Source organism: Podarcis pityusensis (assembly GCF_964106645.2).
Source record: "Podarcis pityusensis genome assembly, chromosome: 1".
In the NCBI taxonomy this organism is placed as follows: Eukaryota; Metazoa; Chordata; class Lepidosauria; order Squamata; family Lacertidae; genus Podarcis; species Podarcis pityusensis.
The window spans coordinates 97899398-97926871 of NC_138028.1; the positions used below are offsets into that span (position 1 = coordinate 97899398).

Genomic DNA, 27474 nt, shown 5'->3' on the forward strand with positions numbered 1-27474 from the left:
CAGAACGAAAGCTTCAGTGTAAAAATCTTAACATGTCAGGAGAAATTCAGGAGACCCAGAATCACAACAACAACAGGGCGCTTCGGCTTTGAAGTCGGTGTGGCGAACCACAGCGAGGGGGGAGGACGGGACATCTTTCCTTAGGCAAGATACCCCTCTCCCTTTTTCATTTATCTTTTGACAAGAGACCCCGCTCGGGATACCCCACTCGCTGATGGCCGTCCTGACAAGTCACACCGCGCAAGCTCCGCCCACCCGGGAGCCTCGCCTCGCCCCTTCCCCTACGTTCATCCCTTCTCCCCCTCTGTGCGCGTGCGTGTGTTGTTATTGTGCCTCTTCCTCGCTCCCGTCATCCCTTTCAGGAAGCTGCGCCGTCCTGCAGGCCGGTGGCTGGCTCAAGATGGCGGCCGACAGTGAGGTGAGTCCTCCTTCGGAGCGCCCTCCCCACCCCCTCCCGCTGCCGCTAAGCAAAGAGGGGGGTGACGCTCCGCGGGTCGCCCCTCTTCACCCCTCCCCGTCCACACCCGCCCTTCAGCGCCTCACTCGTCTTCTTTCCCCCCCGCAGCCGGAGTCCGAAGTGTTCGAAATCACCGATTTCACCACCGCCTCTGAGTGGGAGAGGTATGTATCGCTCTTCGCGGCGGGGCCGCCTCCGTCTCCTTCGCGGACCCTCCTTCGCTGCCGGTCCCCCCCCTTTTTTTTAATGACCTGCCTCCCTTCTTTCTCGAGTTGTCTCTTCCCGTCCCGTTTCCTACTTTGCCCTTTGCGGAGCTGCGTTGGGGTTGTGTGTTTGACAGTAGAGGAGAAGGGTGTGTGTGCCTGTCTGTCTGTCTGTCTGTCTGTGTCTGTCTTCGCTTCTCGGCTCTCGGATGATCTGGCGACAAGCTGGCTGTAAGGTCCAGCTGCTCTGGACGAATTTGGGGAGAGGAAGAGGCAGGGGGAGACTCCCAGTGACGACACCTGGAGGGAGCCCCCCTCTTGTTTTGGGGTGGGGGACATCTTAAGAATTGGGGAGAGGGAGAATGCACCTGAAAGGTGGTTGCTGGGTCGGTAACCCCCTACCCCCCCCATAATAATATTCCATGTTGCCAGAAAGGGCTCTTCTGCAGCCTGTCCTCCGCCCCAGGAATGTTGTCAAATCTGTTCCACAGATGGACTGAAAAACAAGTTTGCCTGGCAATGTGGTTTTATTTTTTTAACCTGCCTTCCTGTCTGCTACTTGTTTCTATGGCAAGTGAGCTACGCCAGAAAATAGTTCATGCTGGGTGAATGGGTAACTGTATACGGTAACTTAAAACCCACCCACGAAAAACCCAAAATATAAAGGGGTTGATGGCATGGTGGTTGATCTCTTAGCAGCTTTTGATCCTGTTGGCCCTGACCATCTGATCAAGATCATTTGCGTTGGAAGCTGTGGGTTGTGCTGGGTGTGATTGTGCTTCAGGTAGATTCCAGGCAGTCTTAGCTCAGAGACTTATTAAACCAAAAAGTCTTGATGTAGCAAACCTATATAAGAAAGTAAAATAAAATGGAAACTACCTCCATTTCTAGTAAAATATTCTGAGATGGAGGTGGGGGAGGGTGCATTGACAACCCATGTATTGGGGATGCGGGCCAGAAAGGAAAGGAAGGGGGTACTTGTGACAACTGTCTGGCCAAGGCCCCAACTTTAAAAGAAGTGAGGCTGGGCACATCATTGGAGCAGCCTCCAATGTGCACACAGGGCATTTAGGGGTGAAGGTAATCCTGCCCACAGCCCTAAACATAACACACAAATAGATGCAGCAGATCGAATAGCACTAATCTTTCAGCGGCTTAATTACCTGTGTGTGAGAGAGTTTTCTCCTTGATGTGTGGAGCTTGATTAATTCTAAGCATCTAGGTGGATTTGGATTCTAAGCACCTAGGTTTCTGTTAGCTTGGGAACAGCCATGCTCATCCTGATGTATTATCTGCATTAGGGAAAGATATGTAAGAGTGCCTTCTTTTATTGTTGAACTCTCAGCAGCTTTTGATACTGTTGGCCCTGATATTCTTCAAGATTCTGTGTTGGAAGCTGAGGTTTGTGCTTTAGGATTCCAGGCAGGTAGTGTAAGGAGACTGTTGTTTCTCTTCATGGGAATTATCCTCTGAGGTTCTCCAGATTTCAGTACAGTGGTGCCCCGCAAGACGAATGCCTCGCAAGACGGAAAACCCGCTAGACGAAAGGGTTTTCCGTTTTTGAGTTGCTTCACAGGACGAATTTCCCTATGGGCTTGCTTCGCAAGACGAAAATGTCTTGCGAGTCTTGAGATTTTCCCCCCGCTTTTCCCCCCTTTATCTAAGCCGCTAAGCCTTTAATAGCCTTTTAGCAGCTAATCCGCTAAGCCAATAAGCCTTTAATAGCCGTTAAACCGCTAATAGCGCTAATCCGTTAAGCCGCTAATAGGGTTGCTTCGCAAGATGAAAAAACCGCTAGACGAAGACTCTCGCGGAACGGATTAATTTCGTCTTGCGAGGCACCACTGTATTGGTTTCTATGCTGGGTGCAGTTGGCTTGAGGTTTGGAGAGTGGTTCCATTAATGTTTCTGATGACACTTGGCTCCATTTCTCCTTTTCATCAGATGAAAGTGGAGCTTTGACCTCGCTTAACAAAAGCCATGAATGTGTAATGGACTTTACAAAGGTGAATAAACTGAAGTTTATTCCAGACAGACAATATGATAGTCAAGCAGTCTGATCAGGAAATGTCTGCAAGCACTTTCAGCTGGTTTAGAATTTGCTTATGGGTTTTAGCTGTCATCAACTTAAAACATTTCTTAAGATTTTTTTTATTGGCAGCGAGTCTGTTTCCTTGTTCAATTCAAGATGCTGGCCTTGACTTTTTTAAAACCCTAAACGGCCTCTTGGGGAGCACCTTCCTCTATTTGTTCAAAAAGTGTTTTCATTATCAATGTATTGTAGAGTAGCTCCTGCATTTTGTTAGGGGTTGGGCTAGAATACCTCCAAAGGCTCTTCCAGCTCTAAAATGATCTACCTTGGGAACTGCTGTATACTAAATAATGATAATAATATATATTTAGAGATATATATAGATATATAGATATAAAATATGCTAGTGAATGTGCTGGTGATGCTCTACTAAAATTGATTTGTGTCTGTATGTATATATGTGTGTGTGTGTGTGAGAGAGAGAGAGAGAGAGAGAGAGATTCTCCTGAATACGTTGTTTTACAGCACAATCCTATGTCTACTCGGAAGTAAGTCCTATTAAATTCATTGTACTGTACTTACTTGCAGGTAAGTAGATATAAGATTGTAGCCTAAAGCTACCACTGTTAAATTGTGCTAATAATCAGCCATGAAAAGTTTTAAGGCCCTTATGTTTTAATATTCATTTTTATGGCTATGAGTTATAATATAAGCATTGCATGATGTTAGTTCTATATTATAACTTTCCTTGTTAGATTTATTTCCAGAGTTGAGGAAGTTTTGAATGACTGGAAACTTATTGGCATTTCTTCAGGCAAAGTTTTGGAAAAGGTAAGATTGCCTTTTGAACTGTTTGGTGAAAATATAAACCATTAGTCCCATTCTATGACATCTTTATTTAGAAACTTAACAATTTTGGCAGAATTCCTCCAGCAGTTTACAAACTTATAAAATCAAAATACTATAAAGTACAAATAAAGATCAGGATACAATAAATATAAACCTCCTACTTAAACCACCAAGTCAGCAGCTAAGTGGGATAATACTTGCAAACATCTAAATATCCTGTGTAAAAAGCTCAGTTTATAGGATACATTTGAAGCATCCAGACTAGAGGATTGGTGCTACAACAGAAAAGGCTTGTTTCTGAAAGAGGTTTCTGGATGACCTTCTGCTGGTTGCAGTGTTTCCAGCAGAGGCTCCTTTGATTATCATAAAAGTTAATTTGGCCTATAAAAGGTGGTCTGCTAGGTCTCCTGGTCTCAAGTTATTCAGGGATTTATATATGAGTAAAACCTTGCAGAATTCCTTTATATGAAACTTATTTAAAACACTTTCTATTTGTAATAGTGGAATTGCATTCAGAGATGTGTAGTAACGTTATATTGCAAATAATTTTGCCCATACATAACTAATGTTTCTGCCCTATTTGATATTCAGGGTGTATATACCACTGAAACATGGGAGGAGAAATCCGATGAGATTGCTTTTGCTGATTTCCGATTCTCAGTGACACACCATTATCTTGTGCAAGACTCCAGTGACAAGGATGCAAAAGAGGAACAAGTAGAAGGTAGTTACGTTTTCCATCACCCAAATATTTTTGAGTCTTTACTATATTAGATTGTGTTGTTACTGAATGTTGTTGTTGGCATACATCTCCCTTTCTTGAGAGAGAGAGAGAGAGAGAGATAATGGAGTGTACCTCCAGGGGTGAAAACAAATTGATGTGTTAGCAGCACCAAAGTGACCTCCCCAGGACACAAGCCTGGGTACTGTGTATGGAGGTCCTGGGCTGCACAGATGACAGAACCCTACTCTTGGCCTCACTGATGTGGTCCAAAAGAAAGCAGAGGAATATGTTTGGCTTCTTCACTGCAGGAATTGCCGGAAGGAGGTGTACGAGGTGCCATCCAATCGTCTTAGCGACTCTTCTCTAGTTTTGTGTAAGGTTTACTTAGCCTTTTCTTCTCCCGAAGAGAGCCTGCAAGGCAGCAGAGGTTTTGGTTCAGAGTTTTGCTTCTCTTAGACGGGCTACCTTCCCAGATTGACAAGCCTCATTTGCCTCTTGTTATTACTAATCTATAAATATTGTGATGAATAATGTGTTATTGAATTGGTCACTTTTTCGTTAGAACATGTAGAATATCAGTGGTCTAATTTTCACTGTTTTTAAAAGTTGATATAATAGGACAATGCAATTTGAATTTGGGCATATAATCCTCCTTTCCAGTTGGTTGAGAGAGATTAAAAGATCTTACCTTCTATGAATGCTGCTTCTAATAAAGAGCAGAATATTTTATGAAAAAAATGAAGCTTTCTGAAATCACTTTTTTTTAAAAAAAAACAAATATTCATTGAAGGAAACAATTCAAATACCCTAGGGCAGGGGTCGGCAAACTAAGGTCCGCGGGCCAGATAAGGCCCGAGGGGCTCTTTACTCCGGCACGAGGACCCTGCCCTAGGACCTTGCCACCCGCTCGGCCAGTCCCCGCGCTAAACCAGCAAGGTGACTGACTTCCGTGACGGGCGCGCGGGCGGCTTTGGATTGGCTCCAGGAAGCTCCCGCAGCCAATCCGAAGCTGCGGACACCTCTGGGCAGGCAGTGACGCTGGCCAATCAGAAGTCTTGCCGCCCGTGCGCTGGGAAACCCGGCTCAGCTTCGGATTGGCTCCAGGAAGCTCCCACAGCCAATCTGAAGCCGCAGACACCTCTGGGCGGGCGGCGACACTGGCAAATCCGAAGCTGCGCTGGGCTTCCTCAGCGCGCGGGCGGCAAGGCTTCGGATTGGCCAGCATCGTGGCCATAGACAGAGAGGCTGGCGGGCGCGTCGCGGGCTTCAGCTGGAGCTTGGCGCGCCCGCTGGCCCCGCGCCTGGGAAAGCTCTCCCAGAAACGTGAGGTGCCGCTGCCGGCTCCTAACCGCCACCGGAGGAGGTAGGAAAGCAGGGGGAGGGAGTGGGGGAGAGAGAGAGAAGCCCCCTGCTGGTGTCTGTGTGTGTGCGTGTGTGCGTGCGTGGTCTGGCCATAGCTGTCAACTTACAGATTTGAAAATAAGGGACCAGCAGTCTTGAAAATAAGGGACCAGCAGCCAAAATAAGGGATCTGCAGCCTCGTCAAACTCATGCTGGGTAGCTTCAAGAACACTGTCCAACCAACTTTGTAACCAGAGGTTCAACTGAATAGAATCTGAATCACATGCACCACAAGGCCTAGGCAGCCTCAACTTAAGATGGCTCCCCGGCCTGGCTTTGCACTGCAAAGTTTGCAGCAGCACGTGCAACAAAATGGCGTTCAGCATTCAAAACCCCCCTCAGCTTGCATTAACTAGCCACACACACACAGCCTCCCCCCCACGAGATCTCCTTTCCTTTTCCCTCACCATGTGCCCCCGCTCCAGACAGACCTTTTCGCCGGCAAGGGTGAGTGGGCCGTCGATGACATATCCATCCGATTCCGATCTGAGCACTCAGCACAGGTATGTTCAACTTCTGAGCCCCTCTGAGCCAAAGGCAGAAAGCCCAGCCAGCAGCCACACGAAGCCTCAAGGAAAACCACCGTCACCTCTCCGCTGGGAAGCGCTGAACAAAGGCGAGTCCCCAGGGAACGCAGCCGATTTGATCAGCACAAGGCATGCAAGCGCCATCCCCCAGTCGTTCTTAGACTTCTTATTGGGTGAGCAACACAGCCAAGCAACACAGTTGGAGCCTCCCTCCTCCCTGGCCGGCAGGGAGGGAGAGGAGCTGCTTCCTTTGAAATTTAAGGGACATCATTTAAGGGACATTTAAGAACATCCATCAATAAGGGACAGCAGCGGGACGTGGCGCTGGAATAAGGGACTGTCCCTTCAAATAAGGGACACTTGACAGCTATGGGTCTGGCCCACCAGAAGATTTGAGGAACAGTGAGCTGGCCTGCTGGTAGAAGTTTGCTGACCCCTGCTGTAGGGAATGATGCTAAATGTTACTTTAAATACTGACTGGTTCCTGTTGTTCAAGTCTCACAGGTGTGATAAAACAATACTCCACTTAAGTAATATTACTTGCGTACTTTATAACACATTCATGATAACATATGCACATTTAGGAGTTTGTCTCAGTGACACTTTTGAGTAAATATGGATTGAATTGGACTGTTCTGTTTTTCTATTCTTATCTCATATGGTAGCCTTAATAATGTATCTGGTAATTTTACTCTTGTTTTTATTATTTACTTCTGTGGCTTGGATCCAGACTATATCTTATCTTTTATAATTAAATTGATTACCATATTTGATGCGTAGATGTTTAGTTTGTATTATGACTGAACTCTTTCATTATTCTGAATGGTTTTACAGATATTATTCCAGTTGCTATGCAAGACCTTCTGTGCATGAACAATGATTTTCCTCCCAGAGCTCATTGTCTAGTGAGATGGTATGTCTGCTAAAACATTACATTACATATAGCTACATTATAGTCACAGCATATAAAATTCATGATGTACTGACTAGTACACAGAATAGTGATATGTGAACAAGCCTGGGTGAACCTCAAACTCTTTGCATCCCTGTGGTGTGACCTTGTAAAGGAAGCTTTCACTTTTATTTTTAAGTAAATACAGGTTAGTGTTACACTTGAAATCAAATTGTACTTAGTCTTAACTGTAGTTTAATTAAACAAGCTGACTTCAAACCATAGTTTATGAAGCTTGGACTTTTCAGTTAACCGCAGTTTAGGGTTCAGTCATAACTGTAGTTGCAAAACTGGAAGCAAACGATTCCAATTTAGTCCTTGCAGCTGTGTTGGAGGAGAAGTGTGGGGAACAAGTGAGAGCAGTGCTCATTCAAGTTTATTCACATAATGCTAAAGCTTAGCATTATGTGTTATGTCTGAACAAGGTTGATGCTTCTGACATATGCTCAGTGTTTATTATTCACAAAACTACATCAAACTTCAATCTTAGTTTGTTTCAACCATATTTTTAGTGAATATAAACTAAGCAGTTTGAGAGAGATTAGATGTTGCACACTTGAATAACATTGAAAGACATATATGTGCATTTTATTATAGGCTTTAATATTTGTAATCTGTAATTAACTGAAAGCATTATTGTTTTTATTCTAGGTATGGATTGCGTGAATTTGTAGTCATTGCACCAGCAGCAAATAATGATGCCGTTCTTAGTGAATCTAAATGTAACCTCCTCCTTAGTTCAATTTCTATTGCATTGGGGAACACAGGCTGGTAAGTAAGGGTCCACATCATGCACATTCATCTCATGCACATAGCATGAAACCACGGATTACATGTGAACTGGGCAAATGTGTACATTCCACAGAATAGACTGTTACATAGTCTTTGTGTGTTTAAAACTTTGTGTTGTTTGATATGACTATACCTTCTAAAATAATAAATCTCAAGCACAGTTTTGGCTGTTTGCTAAAAGCTTAGGATGAATTGATACTTGCCATGGTGAATAGTAAAGGCTAACAGCTCTGTGTTTCCTAGGCTCTAGACGACTTAAAACACTTTTGTAGCTCTTCTGAATATTTTGCAGCCAGGTGCCAGTATTTGTACAAATTCATCACAAATGGCGAAGAATGTATGTCGGAGAGTGTCAAGGTCCTGGAGTTAGAACAGATTTTGAAATGGTTCATCTTCGCAAAGTCCCTAATCAGTATACTCACTTATCAGGATTATTGGACATCTTCAAATCTAAGATTGTAAGTATAGTTTGTGTGGGTGCATGTAAGCATTTGCACGTGCCAAGAATTATTTTCTTTAGAAAAGTGGGCAAATTCTGAAAATCCTGCCTCTGTACCTATATGTTGTGCAGATTAAAACATCTTCTTATGACAGATTAATGGATATTTGGCAGGTACAGCCACAGGAGAAACCTTTGGTTTGTATTATATCATATGAACACAGTATAGCCTTTAGGTTTTTGAAAAGAATTACTGTGGATAAGACTTCATGGGAAATGTCTGCCAATCAATCCATTTTAATCAGGAAGACTTGGACTCTGTTCTTATTTTGATATTAGACTTTTCCTTCTCCTTCAATGAGTAACAGTGCCATTGACAACTAATGGAGTCATCTCCATTACTAAATGCTATTGGTACTTATCTTAATCAGTTTTTATTCTGTCTCATTATGCCTGTGAAATATGAAATATTTCAGTGCTTATTTTGTAGTGCATTTAAAGTTATGCTCTTTCGATATGACAAATGTGTAAAACAATTAATATGGGATTCAGATTTGCATTGTCATCCATGCAATAATTGCCACATGGTATGTTGACTTGCATGTGTGAATGGGCCATTGCATATTTAACACCAAAGAGAGGACTTTCACATCACCAGGTATCATTTGATGTCATATCATAGGACACTGTTCAACAAAGTCAGTTCACATACTCAGTAACCTGTCCTCAAGTGGACATAAGTACATGGGTGAACCAGTCTTTATCAGCTGTTACTTTTGATTTTCAGACACTTTAGCTCATGCTCCTAGGGAGCACAGAGGGATATTTGCATGAGCAGTGCATCTTTCCTTTTCTGAACAGCAGTCAACCCTCTTCATAATTGCAAGCTACATCTGGAACTCAGGTGAACTTCAGAAGTAGGTTGCTATGAAGCACAGAGAAGTGACTATAATATTTGTGTGTCCATATTACTGCTGCTAGCAATATTTCGGAAGCCAAAACTTTTTGAGTTTCCGAATACATTCAGCAGATCAGCAGTCATGTACATTTATTATATCGGACCCATTTTAATAGTAAACCATTTATTTTGAGCTTGGGGGTATTTTGGAAGGATAGTGATGAATGATCTTCCCACCAGATAAAATGGTGGGATGTAAATTCCTAATAACATTGAAAATCTATCTCTCATAGAAACTTTCTGACACATTGCTTAGATTAAAGCAGATGTCTAGATATATCTGCTTTGGTCCTAACTTTTTGTATTTCTTTACATATGTCTCCTAGGGCTGCCCTTTAACCCCATTACCTCCAATCAATATAAGTATTAGACTTACGTACGTACTTCAGGACTGGCAACAATATTTCTGGCCTCAACAACCACCAGGTATGATGCTTCCTTGTGTAGAATTTATTACGGAAAGTGGCTGAGATCCACAGAACCCTGGAACTATGGACTTTTTTCTTTGACAGCAGTGACGTGTTACCTTTCCTTCCCTGCCCTTTTGCTATGTGGCAAACCATTTTTGAAATGGAGGAGTATTTTAAATAGTTTCAGATATAGCATGCCAACTGTCCACAGACAAAAAGGTTTTATAAAATTCTTCTGCAAATCATGACAAATGTCTTTTTTTATTCCCAAGAAATGTATGTGATATACTATAGGACAGTGTAGACACGTATTATACTTGTTGCCGTTCTTTATTATCCTTACAATCCAAGTTTGTTTGTTTTTTCAATCTTCTTCTTTGGCGATCACTCATAGCCGAGTAAGATTGTCTTCCATAAACACGGTTTTAACAATGAGTCTGTAAGTGACTGTGGAGGCCAATTCTGGACCCACATGTCCTTCAACAGTGGGGACATTGGTTCCCGGGCGGCAGTTGATCACGGTGTGGATTTGCCAAGCGTGCCTTCCTCTTAGCATGTTTCTCCTTTGCATTCTAAGTTCGAGTGTCTTCAAAGTACATGACACCTTTGTTTCTTTCAGTAAAGCTTAGCCCTCTCATTGACGGTGAATAAATAACTTGAAATGTTTGCCATTCAATATGTAATTTATGACTTGCCAGTCCTTGGACATCTTGGTTCGAAATAAGTGTTTAAGCTTTCACAAGCTTGTATCACTTTGTAACAGTATCGACTATCAACATGTTTGCCAAGTGTAAAAATGAAACACAAAACTCCATTACATAAAAAAATAGTTTCTGCGGAAATTGTATATGGCAGAAAAAATTGTACCCATTTTACTTGGATCTTGGATGAGCTCCAGCGAAGCATGAACAAGCATCTACTTGTTCAACAGGGTTTCTCCTTCCTCGCCATTCCTCCTGTGGTCCCATTGTGTGCCCCTCAAACCTGATCTGGATTGTTGAGAGCACCTCAGGATAATACTTTGTAGATGCATATGGGGACTGGAAAAGAGAGAAGCGAACTGATAATCACTGGAAATCTGTGGCAAAGTTGGGTGTACATATTAGATGTCACCCAGTGCATAATTTTGTTACTTAATTCTGATGTAATGATCAAACATGTTTTCTGTCAATAGATATAGATGCTTTGGTTGGAGGTGAAGTTGGAGGCCTCGAGTTTGGAAAGTTACCATTTGGTGCCTGTGAGGATCCCATCAGGTAAGACCTGGTATAATCAAATATTTAGTTTCTAAAGTAAAATGGAATTGATCTTGTTGTGATGGGAAGCTAAATCTTCAACAGTTTACTCAAAAGAAATGTTGCTTATGTAATCTGACATGATACAGGTAAAGGTAACCATTAGGTCCAGTCGTGACCGACTCTGGGGTTGCGGCGCTCATCTCGCTTTATTGGCTGAGGGAGCCGGCGTACAGCTTCCGGGTTATGTGGCCAGCATGACTAAGCCGCTTCTGGCGAACCAGAGCAGCGCACGGAAACGCTGTTTACCTTCCCGCTGGAGCGGTAGCGTAATGCTATTGACCAAAGCTCTTCAAATGTAATTGCTATCCATGAGCTGAAGTATTTGCTTTGTGGACTGTCCTAATTTTCAAGGCTATTTCTTCGAATAAACATTCTGTTTGCATGCAAATAGACAGTGAGAAAGCACACAGATACAGTATATGTTGTGGACAGGTGTGAAGTTATGCAGCAATGACCAGGAAAATATTGGATCTCAGCTGTATATTTAAAAAATAAGACGAAAAAGACATATGTGGACATAATGGACATAAGTGTATTAAACTAAAACTTGTGTGCAAAATGGCCAGATTCACATATAACATTAAGCTGTGGTTAACGTTAATCGTAGTTAAACTTGTGGCATCTGACAGATTATTGCTTACATCTTGGTTTATTATGTGTACTTCCACATTATAAGAAACACAAGCCAGGAAGAACTGCTCTTTCAGCTCTGTAACTTCTGGGCACTGATAGCTTCTTAACTGTAACTAAGGGGGATGTTCCCGTTCATACAGAATGCTAAGCTATGGTTAACATTAACTGAGGGTTGTCAATTACAAGCTCTAGTTAAAGAGTGATTTTTAACCATTTTTAAACCATAGTTAAGCTGCTGGACTGGATTTGTACAACTCTAAGCCATACTTCAATAAACCACGGTTTAGAGTTAGGTTCAACCCAAGCCAATGCGTTGTAAGTAGTGACTGTAGTCTATGGTTGTGTGGTTTCCGAATTCTGTCTCCCAAGTGTGCCACTTTTACTTTCAGTGAACTTCATTTAGCAACTACATGGCCTCATCTAACAGAGGGTATAATTGTGGACAACGATGTTTATTCGTAAGTATATTTTTGACTTCATTTTCTTTTTGTAATCAAAACATCTGAGCTTCATTTTTCAGAACACTGCATAATCTAGAATTCTGGTCTAGTTGAGAAATACTTAAATATCGGTTTAGCAAACACGGTAGCTATTGTAGTAGTATGAAAGTCAATTTTGCTCACATTATTATTACTACTACTATTATTATTACAATTTTCTCATAAGCTTGATACCGCTACTACTTAAGAGGCAATTTAAGAAAGAAAGAAGCTGCTGTTATGACCATTATTCTTTTTTTTACATTTATATCCCACTTTTACTCCCAAGAGCTCAAGGTGGCGTACACACCTCCTATCATGTTTTATTCTCACAAAAATCCTGTAAGGTAGGCTTGGCTGAGAGGTGATGACTGGCCCAAGGTCACCCAGTGGGCTCCATGACTGAGTGGAGATTTGAATCTTGCTCTCTCAGGACCTACTCCAACACTCTAACCATGACACTGCACTGTCTATGCAACAAAGTTCTAACATTTTTATTTTAATTCCAACACTTTTCATAGTGTTTTGCTGTTAGAATGGTTGAGTCAAACTATTTTAATTGGACGCCTGTGATTTTTAAAATTCGTGTTATTTCTATTTATCTGTGATGTATTTTCTTCCTCCTGCATTTGTGGTTATTTTTGCTATTCTAATGATTGGAGCACTCAAGGACAGTTGTGTCAGTTTCATGTTAGAGAGGAACTTGGATCTACAGTATGATTTACTTACATGATTGCTGTATGGTGAGAGTGCCATCAGGAAGACACTAATAAAACCCATTGAAAGCCCAGATGTATAAGAAGGCCGCTACACAATAAAGTTAGATATGAGGAAGAACTATTGAGTCATGCTGGCAGCCTTATGTAAAAAGGCACAGAATGGCCTTGGGAAAATCAGTCAGAGATGGAGATGGAGAAGCCATCAGTTTTAAATGGATGTATACATTGAATATGGCAGCTCCAGCCCAATTGAGCCTTGCCTGTATTAGACCACCTGTGCTTTGGGGCACCTGCTTTGGTGCAAGCCATTCATGCATTGTCAGGTTTGTTTGTTTCTTAAAGCGTGGCTAATTATATGCAAAAGCACATATTACATACACAATGCATACATGTTATGTGTATAATCCTTTAAAAAGATTCAAGCACCATCTGCAGCATGATTTTTAAAGTATTAATACATGATTTCATACCATTATATGAATTGCTGTATGCATCTGGTTACTTTGGGGCAATATGCTGTGTGTAATAGTCTGCAAGAATAGTGCATAATATGTGAGAATTGTCAGTGTTTTAGTGGAGCTGGTAAAAACCCGTTTGTTTCACATCATGATCAAGGAGCGAGATGGGAATTAGAAAAAATCTGTATGGAAAAATTCAAAATTGAGATTTACAGAAAAATCCATTTGTAATCATAGATGATGAAAATAACAAAATTAGGCAAAGTAAGTGATTGACAAGTGTGTTAAAGATATTCTATAATAATATGGTGAGGATTGACATGCAAATTCTGAGGTTGCTTTCTTCAATGGTATTAATGATTGGATGAGTGAAGAAATAAAAACATTCCTGTTCTGTTTTGTTTTTTAAGAGACTTGGATCCTGTTCAAGCACCTCAGTGGTCTGTGAGGGTCAGAAAAGCTGATAACCCACAGTGTTTGTTAAGTAAGCAATCCAGAGCTTATCTTTTTCTATTATTCTTTAAAATTACTTCAGGAAGATAGGAATTGGTTTTGACTAAGTTCTTGTAGAAATATATTTTTCTTGATTGTAAATTCACTTAAATCGTCAGTGTTGAGTTTGCATATGGGAGCTCTGCTTAGGCATGAAATTCATTGTCTCTAGGCATCGAAACACTAGTAAGTTCAGGCAAGGTTGCTGCATGTGCCTTCAGGCTTGCTTGGGAGATCAGTGCTTACATGCAGTGACAATGCTATGTAAAAAAGAAAAGGTTTTTCTCATTCCTTCTTTGCTAAAATTACATATATTTAGACTGTATTAGACTCTGCTTTAGGTATGTGATTTGGGGGAAAACCTAATATTCAGAAATCTGACTGCATAAAAAAAAATTTTAATTTCCTTGTGTAGGTGATTTTGTCACGGAATTTTTCAAACTGTGTCGTCGGAAAGAATCGACTGATGAGATTCTTGGAAGATCAGCATTTGAAGAGGAGGGAAAAGGTAAAAAGTCAAGTTAATTTTCTTTGCCTTTGTGCCTATGAAAGCAGCTGTAATTTTATCTGAAGCAGGAGGGTCTTGATAGAACTAATGGTAGCATCTCATGTGAGGGGCTGGGTTGAAAATATGTTGGTGTAAAAAAAAAGAAGCCCTTTCCTCAGAGCTCTTTATTTATAAGCCTCCTCTTCCTCCTCCATCATTGTCTATTTTAAGCCTCTGTGTCAAAGGTACCAGCATAAATGGTTTATAAGGTTTAAGCCCTCATCTTGTCTCCCCCTTCCCTCTGCAGCATGCTCAGTTTCTTTGCAGCAGCATGTTTGAGGATACATAGCCTTGGTTACATAAAAAAATCCAGCATGGCCTAGTTCTGGTTTTGGCAGCAGGTGGCACACTCGTATTTAGCAAAGTAGTTTTGCTGTTTCATACTGAAAGAGAAGAATACTGATGATGATGTAAATGCAAATAAAGACAAATAAATTGATAATTGTAACTGTGGCCTTGGTATTTTGTAGATGCTGACATAAGCCATGCATTGTCAAAGCTCACAGAACCAGCACCTGTCCCAATCCATAAACTGTCTGTGACAAATATGGTTCACACGGCAAAGAAAAAGATTCGCAAACACAGAGGTGTAGATGAATCACCATTAAATAATGACGTCCTCAATACTATTCTTTTGGTAAGTAAACTAGCTGTGCTGTTGCATTAATGACGATGCTTTATAATATTTAAATTCGCGTTCTCCCGCGGCCAGGAGTGTCTTTGCCCAGTGTCAGTTCACACTGCAGGGGTACAAATCATTTTATAAAGTTCTTGCTTCCCTCTGTAGAGGAGTAAATGGTATCTAGGATATATGATAAAGAGTTATTGCAGAACTTAATAGCTGTGGGAAATGGCAAAGACAACATATTTGAAAACTGACAGTATGTACTTTCCTCCTCAAGTACTTATTCCCTGATGCTGCTGACAAATCAGCAGATGGATCTGAAGCCAGAACTAGTCCTTCAACAGGATGCCTCCCACCCACAGACAATGAAGACTATGTAAGTTCAATTTGCTTACGTGACTAATATTTACCAAATCTATATACCGGTGTGTGTGTGTGTGTGTATATATATATATATATATATATATATATATATATATATATATATTGTCCAGTAGCACCTTAGAGACCAACTAAGTTTGTTCTTGGTATAAGCTTTCGTGTGCACGCACATGAAAGCTTATACCCAGAACAAACTTAGTTGGTCTCTAAGGTGCTACTGGACAATGTTTTTATATATTTCGACTGCGTCAGACCAACATGGCTACCTACCTGAATGTATCTGCCAAATCTAAATGGCTTTTAATAAAAGGAAAACACAACCCAAAGGTCTGCTTGGGGGCTTTTGTTATGTGTCCATTTTAGTTATAAAAGGATGAGTTTTCATATACAAACCTTTGTTTTTATTAGCTTTGTTTCTAACTATATTTTAGCGACTGGAGTTGTGTATATCCTGTGTTTTAAAGACATTATTAACATTTTCTCAAGGGCAACACAGTTATCAAATAAGTAAGATGAATTCTGCAGGTATTATAAATTAAGGAAACTTGCATAATTTGCTTATTTTTTAAACACCACAAAATATTTTTTCATGCTTTTTTGTCTTTGTTTTCTCTGCTTCTTCCTGTGTATAGAACATCTACATCCAATTCAAATCTGCTCCTTCAGACAGCTTAACTTACAAACTGGCCCTTTGTCTTTGTATGATCAACTTCTACCATGGTGGTGTCAAAGGAGTTGCACATCTCTGGCAGGAGTTTGTCTTGGAAATGCGCTACAGATGGGAGAACAACTTCTTTATCCCAGGGTGAATTATATTAGTATTTATTAGCATCATTTAGTTGCAGTTTAATTAATACAGGCTGTAATTTAGAACTTCCACTGTCAGGATGAGAGAGCCAGATTTTCCTGGCATCTCAGAGGCATTCTTGTTTGCAGCCAGTTAACTTGATTGTGTAAAATATAGTGGGGAACTATTTACATTTTTGTTGATTGTTCTTCCATGTAGCTCAGAATTAAATTCTAGATTAACCCTATCAGAGAGGTCAGTCTGATTAATTGTGATGGATCCTTCTCATTTCATTTACTTACTTATTTTTGGTAATTACTTATTTTTGGTTTTTATTTGTATTATAGCTTTTGAGATTTAAAAGTTTATTTTTTAAAAAATAACTGATGGATCCAAGTGCATTTAGGTTGCAATTCATCATAAGGGCAGGTGCAATTATATATATATATATGCCAGTGCCACCCATCTGACTGGGTTGCACCAGCCACTCTGGGCTGCTTCCAGCAAATTATAAAACTACAGTAAAACACCACACATTAAAAACTTTGCTTTACAGGGTTGCCTTCAGATGTCTTTTAAAAGTCAAATACGGTAGTTGTTTTCCTGAATTCTTGTGTGTATTTGCAAGCAGGTCTTAAGCAGATATGCTTGATTGTGGCCCAAGGCACTCATTAAAATCTGATATACCTTGGTGCTGCTCCTTCTGAAAACTGCGTTTTTTACTTTACATCTTGCTGCAAGTACTAGTTTACAACAGGGTTTTTATGTAATAATAATACAGATGTAACTTCATATTAGGTTAACGAGTGGTGCTCCAGATCTGAGATGTTGTTTACTGCACCAGAAACTCCAGGTAACTATTTCAAAATAAGTTATCTATCAATCTAGGATACAAGATAATGATCTTTAATGCTTTACAAAATATAAACTAGGATCTGGTACTTTTTTATTGTTGCAGACATTGTTAGAGTTGTAAAATGTATCCTGCCATTACCATATTAGTTGGGTAGCATATCAGATTATTACAGAAATAATCAGCGAGTTGAGTTTTATTCATTGTTAGTGATGCTCAAGAGTAAGTAAAGGGTAAAGGGACTCCTGACCTCTAGATCCAGTTGTGGATGACTCTGGGGTTGCAGCGCTCATCTCTCTTTATTGGCCGAGGGAGCCGGCGTACAGCTTCCGGGTCATGTGGCCCGCATGACTAAGCAGCTTCTGGCGAACCAGAGCAGCACACGGAAACGCCGTTTACCTTCCCGTCGGAGCGGTACCTGTTTATCTACTTGCACTTTGACGTGCTTTCGTACTGCTAGGTTGGCAGGAGCAGGGACTGAGCAACGGGAGCTCACCCTGTCGCGGGGATTCGAACTGCCAACCTTCTGATCTGCAAGCCCTAGGCTCTGTGGTTTAGACCACAGTGCCGCCTGCGTCCCATGCTCAAGAGCAGGATCACTTTAATAATGGACAATACTAACTTGGGTTAATGAATTTTAGTGGGTCTGCTCTGAGTATGTGGGTGATGACTTGTGAACAGAAGTGTCTTCGTGCTGTGCAAGTGCAGGTGTCGATCTCGGCTGTTCTTACATAAGTTGTGTTATGCAGCTTAATGGAAATATTGCCACTGTGGAAGAGTGTGCATACCTGTCATAATAAGTTTTCAATGTGCTTTCATTTCCAGATGTTAAATTGTTGTATTGAAAGAAAGAAAGCAAGGGATGAGGGGAAAAAAGGAAGTAATTCTGACCGCTCTTCTGGAGACATTGGAAAAACAATTGATTTGGTGGGTAAAGACTATTTAAAAGAGGGTGATAAAGAAAAAGGAGAAGTAGGAAAATCTTGGGACTCCTGGAGTGACAGTGAAGAAGAATTTTTTGAATGCCTAAGTGACACAGAGGAACTTAAAGGAAATGGACAAGAAGGTGGGAAGAAAGGGGCTGCAAAAGAGGCATTAAAGCCAGAAGGTCGTTTACATCAGCATGGCAACTTGACTTTGCTTCATCCTGGAGACCCCCTCTATGTTCCAGTAACACAGGTTAGACCTGGAATTATTTCTGGTTTTCTGATTTCTGTTAACTTGTTTCACTTGTCATACCTGTTAGAGGTAGCTACATCATAGGAAGAAATCTGGCACCACTACATTGATTTTGTTTCTCCTGCATAGTGGTGACAAGTTTTTCCTGCAAAAGTAAGGTGACTTTTAAAGCCAGACCATTGGTACATCTAGGCTGGAGTAGTCCTGCCTCCATCCTTTTTCTCCTTCAAACCCTGGTTTGATCTTGGTTTGTGGTCATATTAAAGCTTTTCCTAAATTGGACTGTGAAAAAGAGCTCCTTGAATTGATAAAGCCACAAGGATTGTTGTTCTGTTGATACCAAGTGTGAATGGAATTCCCCATGTAAGAAATGCTTGTTCTTTGTACTTTTCAGGAACCAGCTCCTATGACTGAGGATCTTCTGGAAGAACAGTCTGAAGTATTGGCTAAACTGGGAACATCAGCAGAAGGGGCTCATCTTCGAGCACGCATGCAGAGTGCCTGTTTGCTTTCTGATATGGAATCTTTCAAGGTGGATGCATGATTCTATATGCCATGGGACCGTCTTAGTGATGAATATACTAGTGTAAACACTCCAGTCAGTCAGAAAGGGCACAATTACAGGATTTCCCCCAGTAACCTCTTTCACCATTGCTTTCCTTCCATTTTACTTGGTGGTTCTTTGTATAACTATCACCTTCACTGTAGTTTAAAATGTTCATTTCTATATTGCACTAATTTGCCTGGTGTTTGTCTCTGATAATGCACTCATTTTGACTCCGTGTCAATCATTTGAGGGAAAATCAGCTGATGTTTTTGTTTTGAAATAGAAGTAGTTGGTTAGATACTTTATACCTTCTGGAATTACTCTTTTCAAAGCAAGAATTGTGATTTCCCCCTAAATCACAAAAGCCTATTTACTCAAGCTGAGGACAGCTTAGTCTTATTGAAGTCAATCCAGTGTACATATTAACTGGCTTTGAAGCTCATAGCTTTGGAATTTTAGTACATGTCATGGTGAATAAGACTACTACATTGAGCTTTCTGAGGTATTTGAATGTGTGCTTTCATTGTTTTTGTTTTACTTTTGTGATCTCTGTGAAATTGTATTCTGTAGCTTTAAGAGCTAGGTGTATAATAACATAAGTATTCTGCCTAGGCTTGCTTTTCAAACATAAGCATAGTTCTGTGCTATAAGAGGTTACCCATTATAAAATCTGTCCAAGTTGTCCCCCCCACCCCAAATTATTTGTATGGATTGCTTTATTATATCTTTGTGAGCTACTGAATTAATGAAGGAGGAAAAGGTGTGAAACATATCTTAATATTAGACGCTTCCAACTTCCTCATATATGACGAGGACATTACATCTTAGGGCAGCTTCTCATCTATCTTGTATATTAAAGCACCCCAATTTCCTAGATGCGGCACAACAATTTAACATAGGCTAGAAAAATCAGGTTGCAAAATAGGTATTATGGTAGGTGGAATTCTAAATAGAATGACAGTTGGTATAAAAGTGTTGTAAATAAACGTTTGTTCACCAATGCAAATTATTCCTTTTTCTTCCAGACTTTTCAGAGGTAGGGGCGGGTTCCTTCCTATCGCTTTTCTGTCTATTTTAAAGAAGAAAGTGGTGATAATGCATTTTGTTCTTGGGTATTTTTACCTGAGTTTTAGTTTGTAGGGCCACTTAAGGTATTACAATATAATTACATTCTGTATTCACAGTGTAAAAATTAGAGTGGGGTTAGCTACTAAGCCACCAGAGATAACATTTCCCCTCTCACTGCAAAAGTCAAACAGAAGTGGATCTTGTGAAGCTGCTCTGGGAATTCTGAATAATACAAATTCACGTCTGACTTTTATGACAAGTTGGCAACTTTAATTTGAGGATGTGTGTATGTATCTTTTTTAAAAATGCAAGTATTGAAATGTGGTAGTGTAGGTGCCCCTAAGTCACTTGTGCTTCTCTCGCCTGATATACAGCTTGGAAAGTATGTGAGGAAAAAATAAAATGTTCTGGTTTTGCTTTCTCCACCCACACTGCATCCTAGGCTGCCAACCCTGGTTGTTGTCTGGAGGATTTTGTGAGATGGTATTCACCTCGGGATTACATTGAAGAGGAAATTGTGGATGAAAAGGGGGATGTAGTCATCAGGGGTGAACTGAGTGCTCGAATGAAGATTCCAAGTAATATGTGGGTTGAAGCGTGGGAGACGGCAAAGCCGATTCCGGCAAGAAGGCAGAGACGGCTTTTTGATGACACTCGTGAGGCAGAGAAGGTAAGAGGACTTGCGACAGGCTGCACAGACACTGCCCATTTCCATTGGAACTTTGTGTCTTGGCTTTCCTGAATCTCTCCAGCTGACTATGCAGGTCACATTTAAGGTTGGACTGAATAATGCAGTTTCCTTCTGGAATTATAATTCCCTGGAATGACGGTTATTTTGTTTGTGGAAACATGTAGACAAAATCAGCAAAGGCACTTGAAGTAACTTTGGAGATCAGTAGCACTTAGGTATTGTAAGCGCTTTGGGAATGAAACCTCTCATAGTTTTTACTTAGCAGTAATTGTGGTAGAGCTCCCTTTCAGCTGTCTGCATGCTGCCCTTTATCAGTTCCAAACACTTTCCCTTTTTCCTTCCAGCATTCGCCACATTGTTCCCCAACACCTGTCTCATCCAAAAATTGCACCTGATCAGTGGAAAGCACCTCTCCATAGCCTCACTTATTGGGATGTTCTCTTAGTAGCTTCCAAAAGCTGTTTGTTAATGCATATACATAGTTGTGGAGTTTTGTTTCTGCTGTTGTGCTTTAAACACTCATTGCTTTTGTTGAGTTCAGTCATGTTCAGATCATCTGAATTCTATGATAGACACAGAACTTGTAGTTCCCCAAAGAACAAATGGTTCTCTAGTCTAAAGTACCAGAGAAAAGTCTTCGGAAATGTTTCCCCAGAATTTATGGGCATTTTTATGAAGGCCATGAAGTATTAATGTAGAAGATTTATTTTAGTACCCTAGTTGCCATAATATGTGTACTTTAAAATACTGGAGAGATGGTGAGATTCATTGTGCAGAATCAAGATGATCAGATATGAATGAGAACATTATTGGTGTTATGTAATCCTTTTACCATACCTTCAGGTGCTGCACTATTTAGCAGGTCAGAAACCAGCAGATCTTGCAAGGCATCTTCTGCCTTGTGTCATCCATGCAGCTGTACTCAAGGTAAAGGAAGAAGGTAAATAACACTTGTTTAAAAAATGCAGTATACTTTGTGTGAAGGTGGAACTATTATTACAATATACTTCTTGTTTTAACAACAGAATCGGTGGAAGATATTTCTTCAGTAAAGAAGATAATTAAGCAGATAATCACCCACTCTAGTAAAGTCCTCCGGTTTCCAAACCCAGAAGACAAAAAATTAGAAGTAAGGGGTTTACTTAACTAAGTTTGAGAAGAAATGTCTTTAAAAGTAAGGCATATAACAAAAATGGAAAATACTTTCTCTCTTACACAGGAAATTATTAGTCAGATTTTGAATGTGGAAGCCACTATTGCCCGGGCAAGGTCACTGAAAGCCAAATTTGGGGTAGAGAAATGTGAACAGGAAGATGAACGCAAAGCTCTAGAAAAGTGAGTAATCTTGAATTCTTTATTTCATAGGCATGTGCAAGTCATGTATCATAATAACTCCCTCTTCTTGCTTTGTTTGTTACCTCAAAGCGCAAGGCCATTCCAGGCTTATCTGCTGCATTTTTCCTGCATTCTGGTGTTTGGATAGTATAAGCATGGCAGGTTTATTTACACCTGTGTGTATTTTGGAAGAAGGAAACATGCCACCCAGAGCAGCCGCCAACATAAATGATTATTCTTATAAGGTCAATCTGGTTTCAAGTTAAGAGTGTTCTCTGAAGAGCAGAAACCATGGCTAATGTTTTGCTGACGTAACTATTAATCATGGGGAAGGATGGCAGCAAGAATGTGTGGGTGGGAGAGCAGGGACTTCGCAGGAAGTTCTTGGTCCCGGGGTGATTGGCACATTTGACACTGCAGCGTGAAGTGTGTCCATATCCCCTTAAACACCGTATTTTATTTCCTTGTAATACTTTTTATCAAGTTTAATGTTACATGTTAGACAAACCATACAAGAGAAACAACTTTACTAAAATAAAGGCAAAACAAAAGCTATGTTTACTTTCTCTATCCCACTATTCAGGGGAAAGTTAGTCTAGAAAGCATTTACGTACAAATAATAAAAAATGGGGAAGGGTTAAGCTGGAGACCAGTCGTGTTGTGGTATAGTATCCAAATTGTCTGTTGTGTTTTGGGTGGCAGAATTTGACCACTTTGCTGCAACACATGAGCTGGTAAGATGGTACCATGTATTATCAAAGCTACATTTTAATTTTACTCCTCTTAATAGTCTATTATGCACTGTTAGTTTCTCTGCCACTGCCTTGGTCCTCTCCCCTTGAAACGTTCTGCAGTAGGGCAATATTAAGTATTTATGGATAACATTATGCATGGTAATGGAAAATAGATAAAAGATCAAAACCTTGGTCCATCGGGATGATTTTGAGAACTATGGCAGAAATCTCAACACAGAGTATATTTGGTTTGAATAACTAATTCTATTGCCAGTCATCCAGAGCAGGAAAATTAATACATGCAGTGTACATCCATGCATAAACTGGCCTTAAGCTAGATACATGGAATGTGAGCTCAGTTCCTTCCTACCACTCAGCTGTGGTACCAATATTGAAACTATTTTTAAAATATGGTTGCTTCTTTAAAAACGGAAAAAACTAGTTTATTTTGCTGACTTTTTCCTTTCCTTTCTCTTTCACTACCAGATTTGTGAATTCTTTCCTGGAACAGCCAGAAGTCTCAGTCACTGGTGCTGGAAGAGGACATGCTGGTACTATAATTCACAAGCTTTTTGTGAATTCACAGCGGGTAAGATGGACTTTTTAACACCTCTAACGTAGGCCATGTAAGATTACTCTCAGTTCAAAATGCCAGGCTTGGAACGTGCCTCCGTGTATAAGAATACTATGGCTATATTAAATATTCAGCTAAATGTAAAACGGGCAGTACTTAACAAAGCACAGATTTTAGATCAGTGTGTTCCTTCCAGGGTGGTAGTTCTGTGAAACAATTGTGGGCGTTTTGTTGTGCATTAATGTACGTAAGGTCCGTTTGTACTAATGCACATTGATTGAACGAAGTAGTAGTTTTTAGGTTGCCAGAACAAAATGAACTTTGCATTTCATAACAGCCTACAGTAAGTGTTTTCCAGGTCTAATTTTTCATTGTGTGATATAATAGCAGCTTCTGGAATGCTGTAATGTATGTTTATATTTCAGTCCTTTGCTATTGATTACTGGTGTGGTCTCAGGGAGGACTTGGGTAGGCAGAAGACTTTAGGGACTTACTGAAGGGCCTAGGAGAAGATTGGAAGTGGAATAGGAGCAAGAGAAGGCCTGAAAGGAGAGGGGTTGGTTGCACATGGTCATGAGCTGCAAATGTGAGAGAGGTTGAAGTTTACAGAATGTTTTTAAACAACCAAATAATTTGTGGCCGCAGAGAACTAGTTGGCGTATTTAAGGAACTTGTACTCTCTACTCTGGACCCAAAGAAGCCCTTGCTTGGGCAGACAGCATACCTGCAACTCCATTGGGGTGCACTTGCTCATTCCGCTAGTCTGCCTCCAGCCCTGCGATACACTGCATGCTGTTTTGGAGAGTTCCTCCACCTTTAAGGGAATGGCTTTGTAGGAACACAGAAGTCTGTAGCGAGAAGGGTCTATTGCATGTATAAATCTCTGTATTTCCTGTGACAGGAGACATATGAGGAAGCACTTGCACATGGGAAATTGCTCACAGTAGATGAAAAACAGCAAGTGAGAAGATAAGAACTTAAGGAAGAATATGATTGGAGTAGGAAGCATGCAGATTTTCTGTGCTGGTGAAAAAAACCCATGCAACTCTGCATTCATAATGAAAACATGATGAAGTTATCACTTAATTACGCAAAGTTGCATCCCAGTGTAGGGACTGTCTAGTGTAGGGACTGCCGTGGATAGGATTGGGAAAGCCTCTTGCTGAAGTGATCTTCTGCTTGTTCTTTTAGAACACGAATATCAGTAAAAATAATGCTTGCTAATAATTCATTTCTGCAAGGTCATTAACTGGTAAAACTTAATCCCAGTAGTATTTCATTTTAACCAATGGATGGACTGATTTTTTTCCCTTAGCAGCTTTAAAATGCATGATAAAAATAAGGCAAGTTTAGTGATTCACGTCCCTGCATGTATTCTGAGGCACAAAAGCTCCTGCAGCTGTAGGCTGCCCTGTTCAATTTAATAGCAGCATTAAACATCCATTTCAGATGAATATAAGTGGGTAGTAACTGCCTCTGTTGAAATGAACAAACTCCTTTTGTCTATCAGTTGCTAGATTAGGACATGTATGGAAAGTTGCATCTGCTGAATGGGCAAAAATGAGATTGATTAGACTGTAATATTGTTTAAATTTACCATATTATCTGTACCAGTTCTGCATCAGTGTGTTCTATGTTTGTTTCATGTTCTGAGTGTTTATCACAGTAGCTCTCTTGACTACAGCATATACCTGGAGGGCACTCTGCCTTTTAAAGCAGACAATTCTGAAACCTCTCTTGACCCCATGTGAGTCATCTCTGACTTGCCTTTCTTTATCTTTTATCACTGGTTCTCTTCCTTATCCAGCTGACTGAATCTTCTGAGGAGGTAACTAGATCTTTCCCTAATTTTCTAGTCATCTGCCTAACCTCATGTAGGTGCATAGAAACGAATGCTCTAGCAGCATAGTGCAGTTGCTTGATTTGCCTCCTACTGATCACTTGCATAGTCAAACCATTAAAATAGCTTCATCTTACCAACTTCAAACAAGATTTTCTGAAGCCAGAAGTCTTGAAACCAGGTTGTGAAGTAACTTGTGATTGAAAAACTGGAGCCTTAAGTGGATGTCTAACTGGAAGGTATTTGAAGTCTCAAGGCCTCACAGAGCCATGCCTTGTTTGGTAATCAAGTTGTTGCCTATGGCTTCTTCAGATGTGCATGTGTTTTGGCTGGCAAGGACTAAGCATCATAAACTGTTGCAGGAACATTTGTCCACTTTTATTGCAGAAAGCAGTTTAGTTTTTGCTGCTTTAATACTTTCTCTTGCTTTATTAATACATCCTCATAAAATACTCGCATGAACAGATTTATGCTTCTCAGTTATGAAGCAGCTGTAAACTAACTCTACCCACTTAGGATAGTCATATTTTTCACCTTAGAGATGCTTTATGAAAGAAATTTAACTCATTTAGTAACCAATTACTTCCTTGGTGCTAAGAAAGACAGGCCATTTGTGACATACAATAGTTCTCATCCTGTTTGAGTGGCAGGACTCCCTGAAACAGGGAGTTGGCATAGTGCAGTGCTGTGATAGTATAAGGTCCCAGGCACAGTTATGTCCTTTATCAAACTAAGGTAACAGGGCTAAAAAGGATCACTGCAAGATGGGCGAATGGTCCGACTCATTAGATGGTCATGTAATGTGAAAATACATCAAGCCCTGATTAACACTGGTTTCCTTAGATACAGACCCAAACACTGTAGAATTCATAGCAAAGCTCTTTTAGTCTAATTTTAATCATAATTTGCTGGAACCTCAACATTACATTGTTTTGACTTTTAACTAACAAATGTCATGTTTTCTGTTTTGGAGACCAGTCTGAAGCAGTTCAAGGTCCACTTCATGAACCTGACTGAGAGTGGTCTGTGGTGTTGTCAATTGTGTGGCCCCCCAGGCTGTGTGTTTAATACTTGTTTACCAGTATTAGTCGTGTTGTAGAAGCACAAACTTAAAAACCTACATTTCTTCACTTTAGAAATCCACTGCAAATGGTGCTTTCATTGTCACACTCATTCATTCTTCTCTTACATATCCGTCTGTGCCTGCATATTGCAACTTCTTCAAAGCCAAGACTATCTGTTTATGTAGCCCTTATTTTTTGAATTATCCTGCCGTTCTTTGGTTTAAAAAATGATTATGAAGCAAACAAAACACATCAATAGTGAGGCTTCTGTATTTTTTTAGGTTGCCACAATGATGCCCCTTGACGAAGAACTTAAGAGGTCTGGCTCTTTGGATGAGAAACGTTTCAGTTCCGGAACAGCTGGAGACTTCCCCCTGCCCGCAGGACGTGAGGTTATTTTGCGCACAACTGTCCCACGGCCTGCCCCATACTCCAAACCTCTGCCTCAGCGCATGTATAGTGTTCTCACAAAAGAGGACTTCCGACTAGCTGGTGCCTTTTCATCTGATACAACATTCTTCTGATGTCACTGTGTAGCCTGCCGACAATGCATCTCTGCCGGTGGTTCAAATGGTCATTCCATGTCCAGTACTCTAGAGCTGAGGATTATCCTTTCATAAATTTAGTAATCAGTAATAAAATACTCACAGACTAGTCACTGAGGAGCAATGCTCAATGCCAAACAACTGTCTCATAAGATGTAGGTAGAACTTTAGAGTAAACTTTTATTGGGGAAAACTCCATCTGCATATATGTGTTAAAGGGCTTTGGAGGGATGCTGGGGATGGGATTGTTGGGGAGCAATCCATTCCTGTTTACAGTGATAATGAAAATATCAGAACTCTGCATTAAGCATAAAAGCAAATATGGTGATACTTGTAGAATTCTACAGCCTCGTGTGAAAGTTTACTTTGCTCATCTAGACCAACCTGACCATCAAATGTGTAATGCCACCATCAATGGGTTATAAACTTTGTTTAAAGCTGTATGTAGTCTACACATAATAAAATGCAACTCACTTGTGGGTCTAAATTGCTGTGTATATATTACTAAAGAACAGATGGACCAAAAATTTAAGCTACCATCCATCAAAAGTGTGATTAAAAAGTGGTAATTTACTATAGTGAATATACCAGCAGCATTTTTGCCACAGGATGAATTGTACTCAAACCCTCTGTACCACTGGCTTTCAACTCTTAGAATCATGCTGTTTGTTTATATACTGTTAGAAAAAGTAAAGGGTTATTTTAATGCATTGGATCTATGTGTTCTGTTCTTGTAAAGGAATGCTAAATGTTAAGGTTTGAGGCCATGCCACTGTTTTACGACCATTCATTCATTTTTTTACACAAGACTACAATCCTAGCCTCACTTACCTGGCAGAAATCTCACTGAATTCAATAGGACTTGATTCTGAATAGACACA

The 27474-nt window shown here is 40.4% G+C and overlaps 1 protein-coding gene across 3 annotated transcripts; it reads left to right on the forward strand.

Annotated features, from left to right (window-relative positions):
* Nucleotides 1-284: 284 nt before the first annotated feature.
* RAB3GAP1 (RAB3 GTPase activating protein catalytic subunit 1) lies at nucleotides 285-27303 on the forward strand. 3 transcript variants are annotated; one of them, XM_081006316.1, is made up of 25 exons: nucleotides 286-418; nucleotides 566-621; nucleotides 3448-3523; nucleotides 4133-4265; nucleotides 7028-7106; nucleotides 7797-7916; nucleotides 8230-8395; nucleotides 9661-9760; nucleotides 10919-11000; nucleotides 12065-12133; nucleotides 13742-13815; nucleotides 14239-14331; nucleotides 14841-15007; nucleotides 15273-15371; nucleotides 16009-16181; nucleotides 16962-17016; nucleotides 17842-18195; nucleotides 18590-18727; nucleotides 20253-20480; nucleotides 21345-21441; nucleotides 21527-21630; nucleotides 21721-21836; nucleotides 23057-23159; nucleotides 24952-24972; nucleotides 26330-27303. In XM_081006316.1, exons 1-25 carry the CDS (start codon nucleotides 401-403, stop codon nucleotides 26570-26572), a joined length of 2964 nt encoding a protein of 987 aa, XP_080862442.1. In that variant the 5' UTR covers nucleotides 286-400; the 3' UTR covers nucleotides 26573-27303. The 3 variants fall into 3 exon arrangements, 2 of the variants coding, with proteins under 2 accessions (XP_080862442.1, XP_080862443.1); XM_081006317.1 differs by lacking the exon at nucleotides 24952-24972 and having other exon boundaries at nucleotides 287-418; XR_013986647.1 differs by lacking the exons at nucleotides 23057-23159; nucleotides 24952-24972; nucleotides 26330-27303 and having other exon boundaries at nucleotides 285-418; nucleotides 21345-21428.
* Nucleotides 27304-27474: the final 171 nt, after the last annotated feature.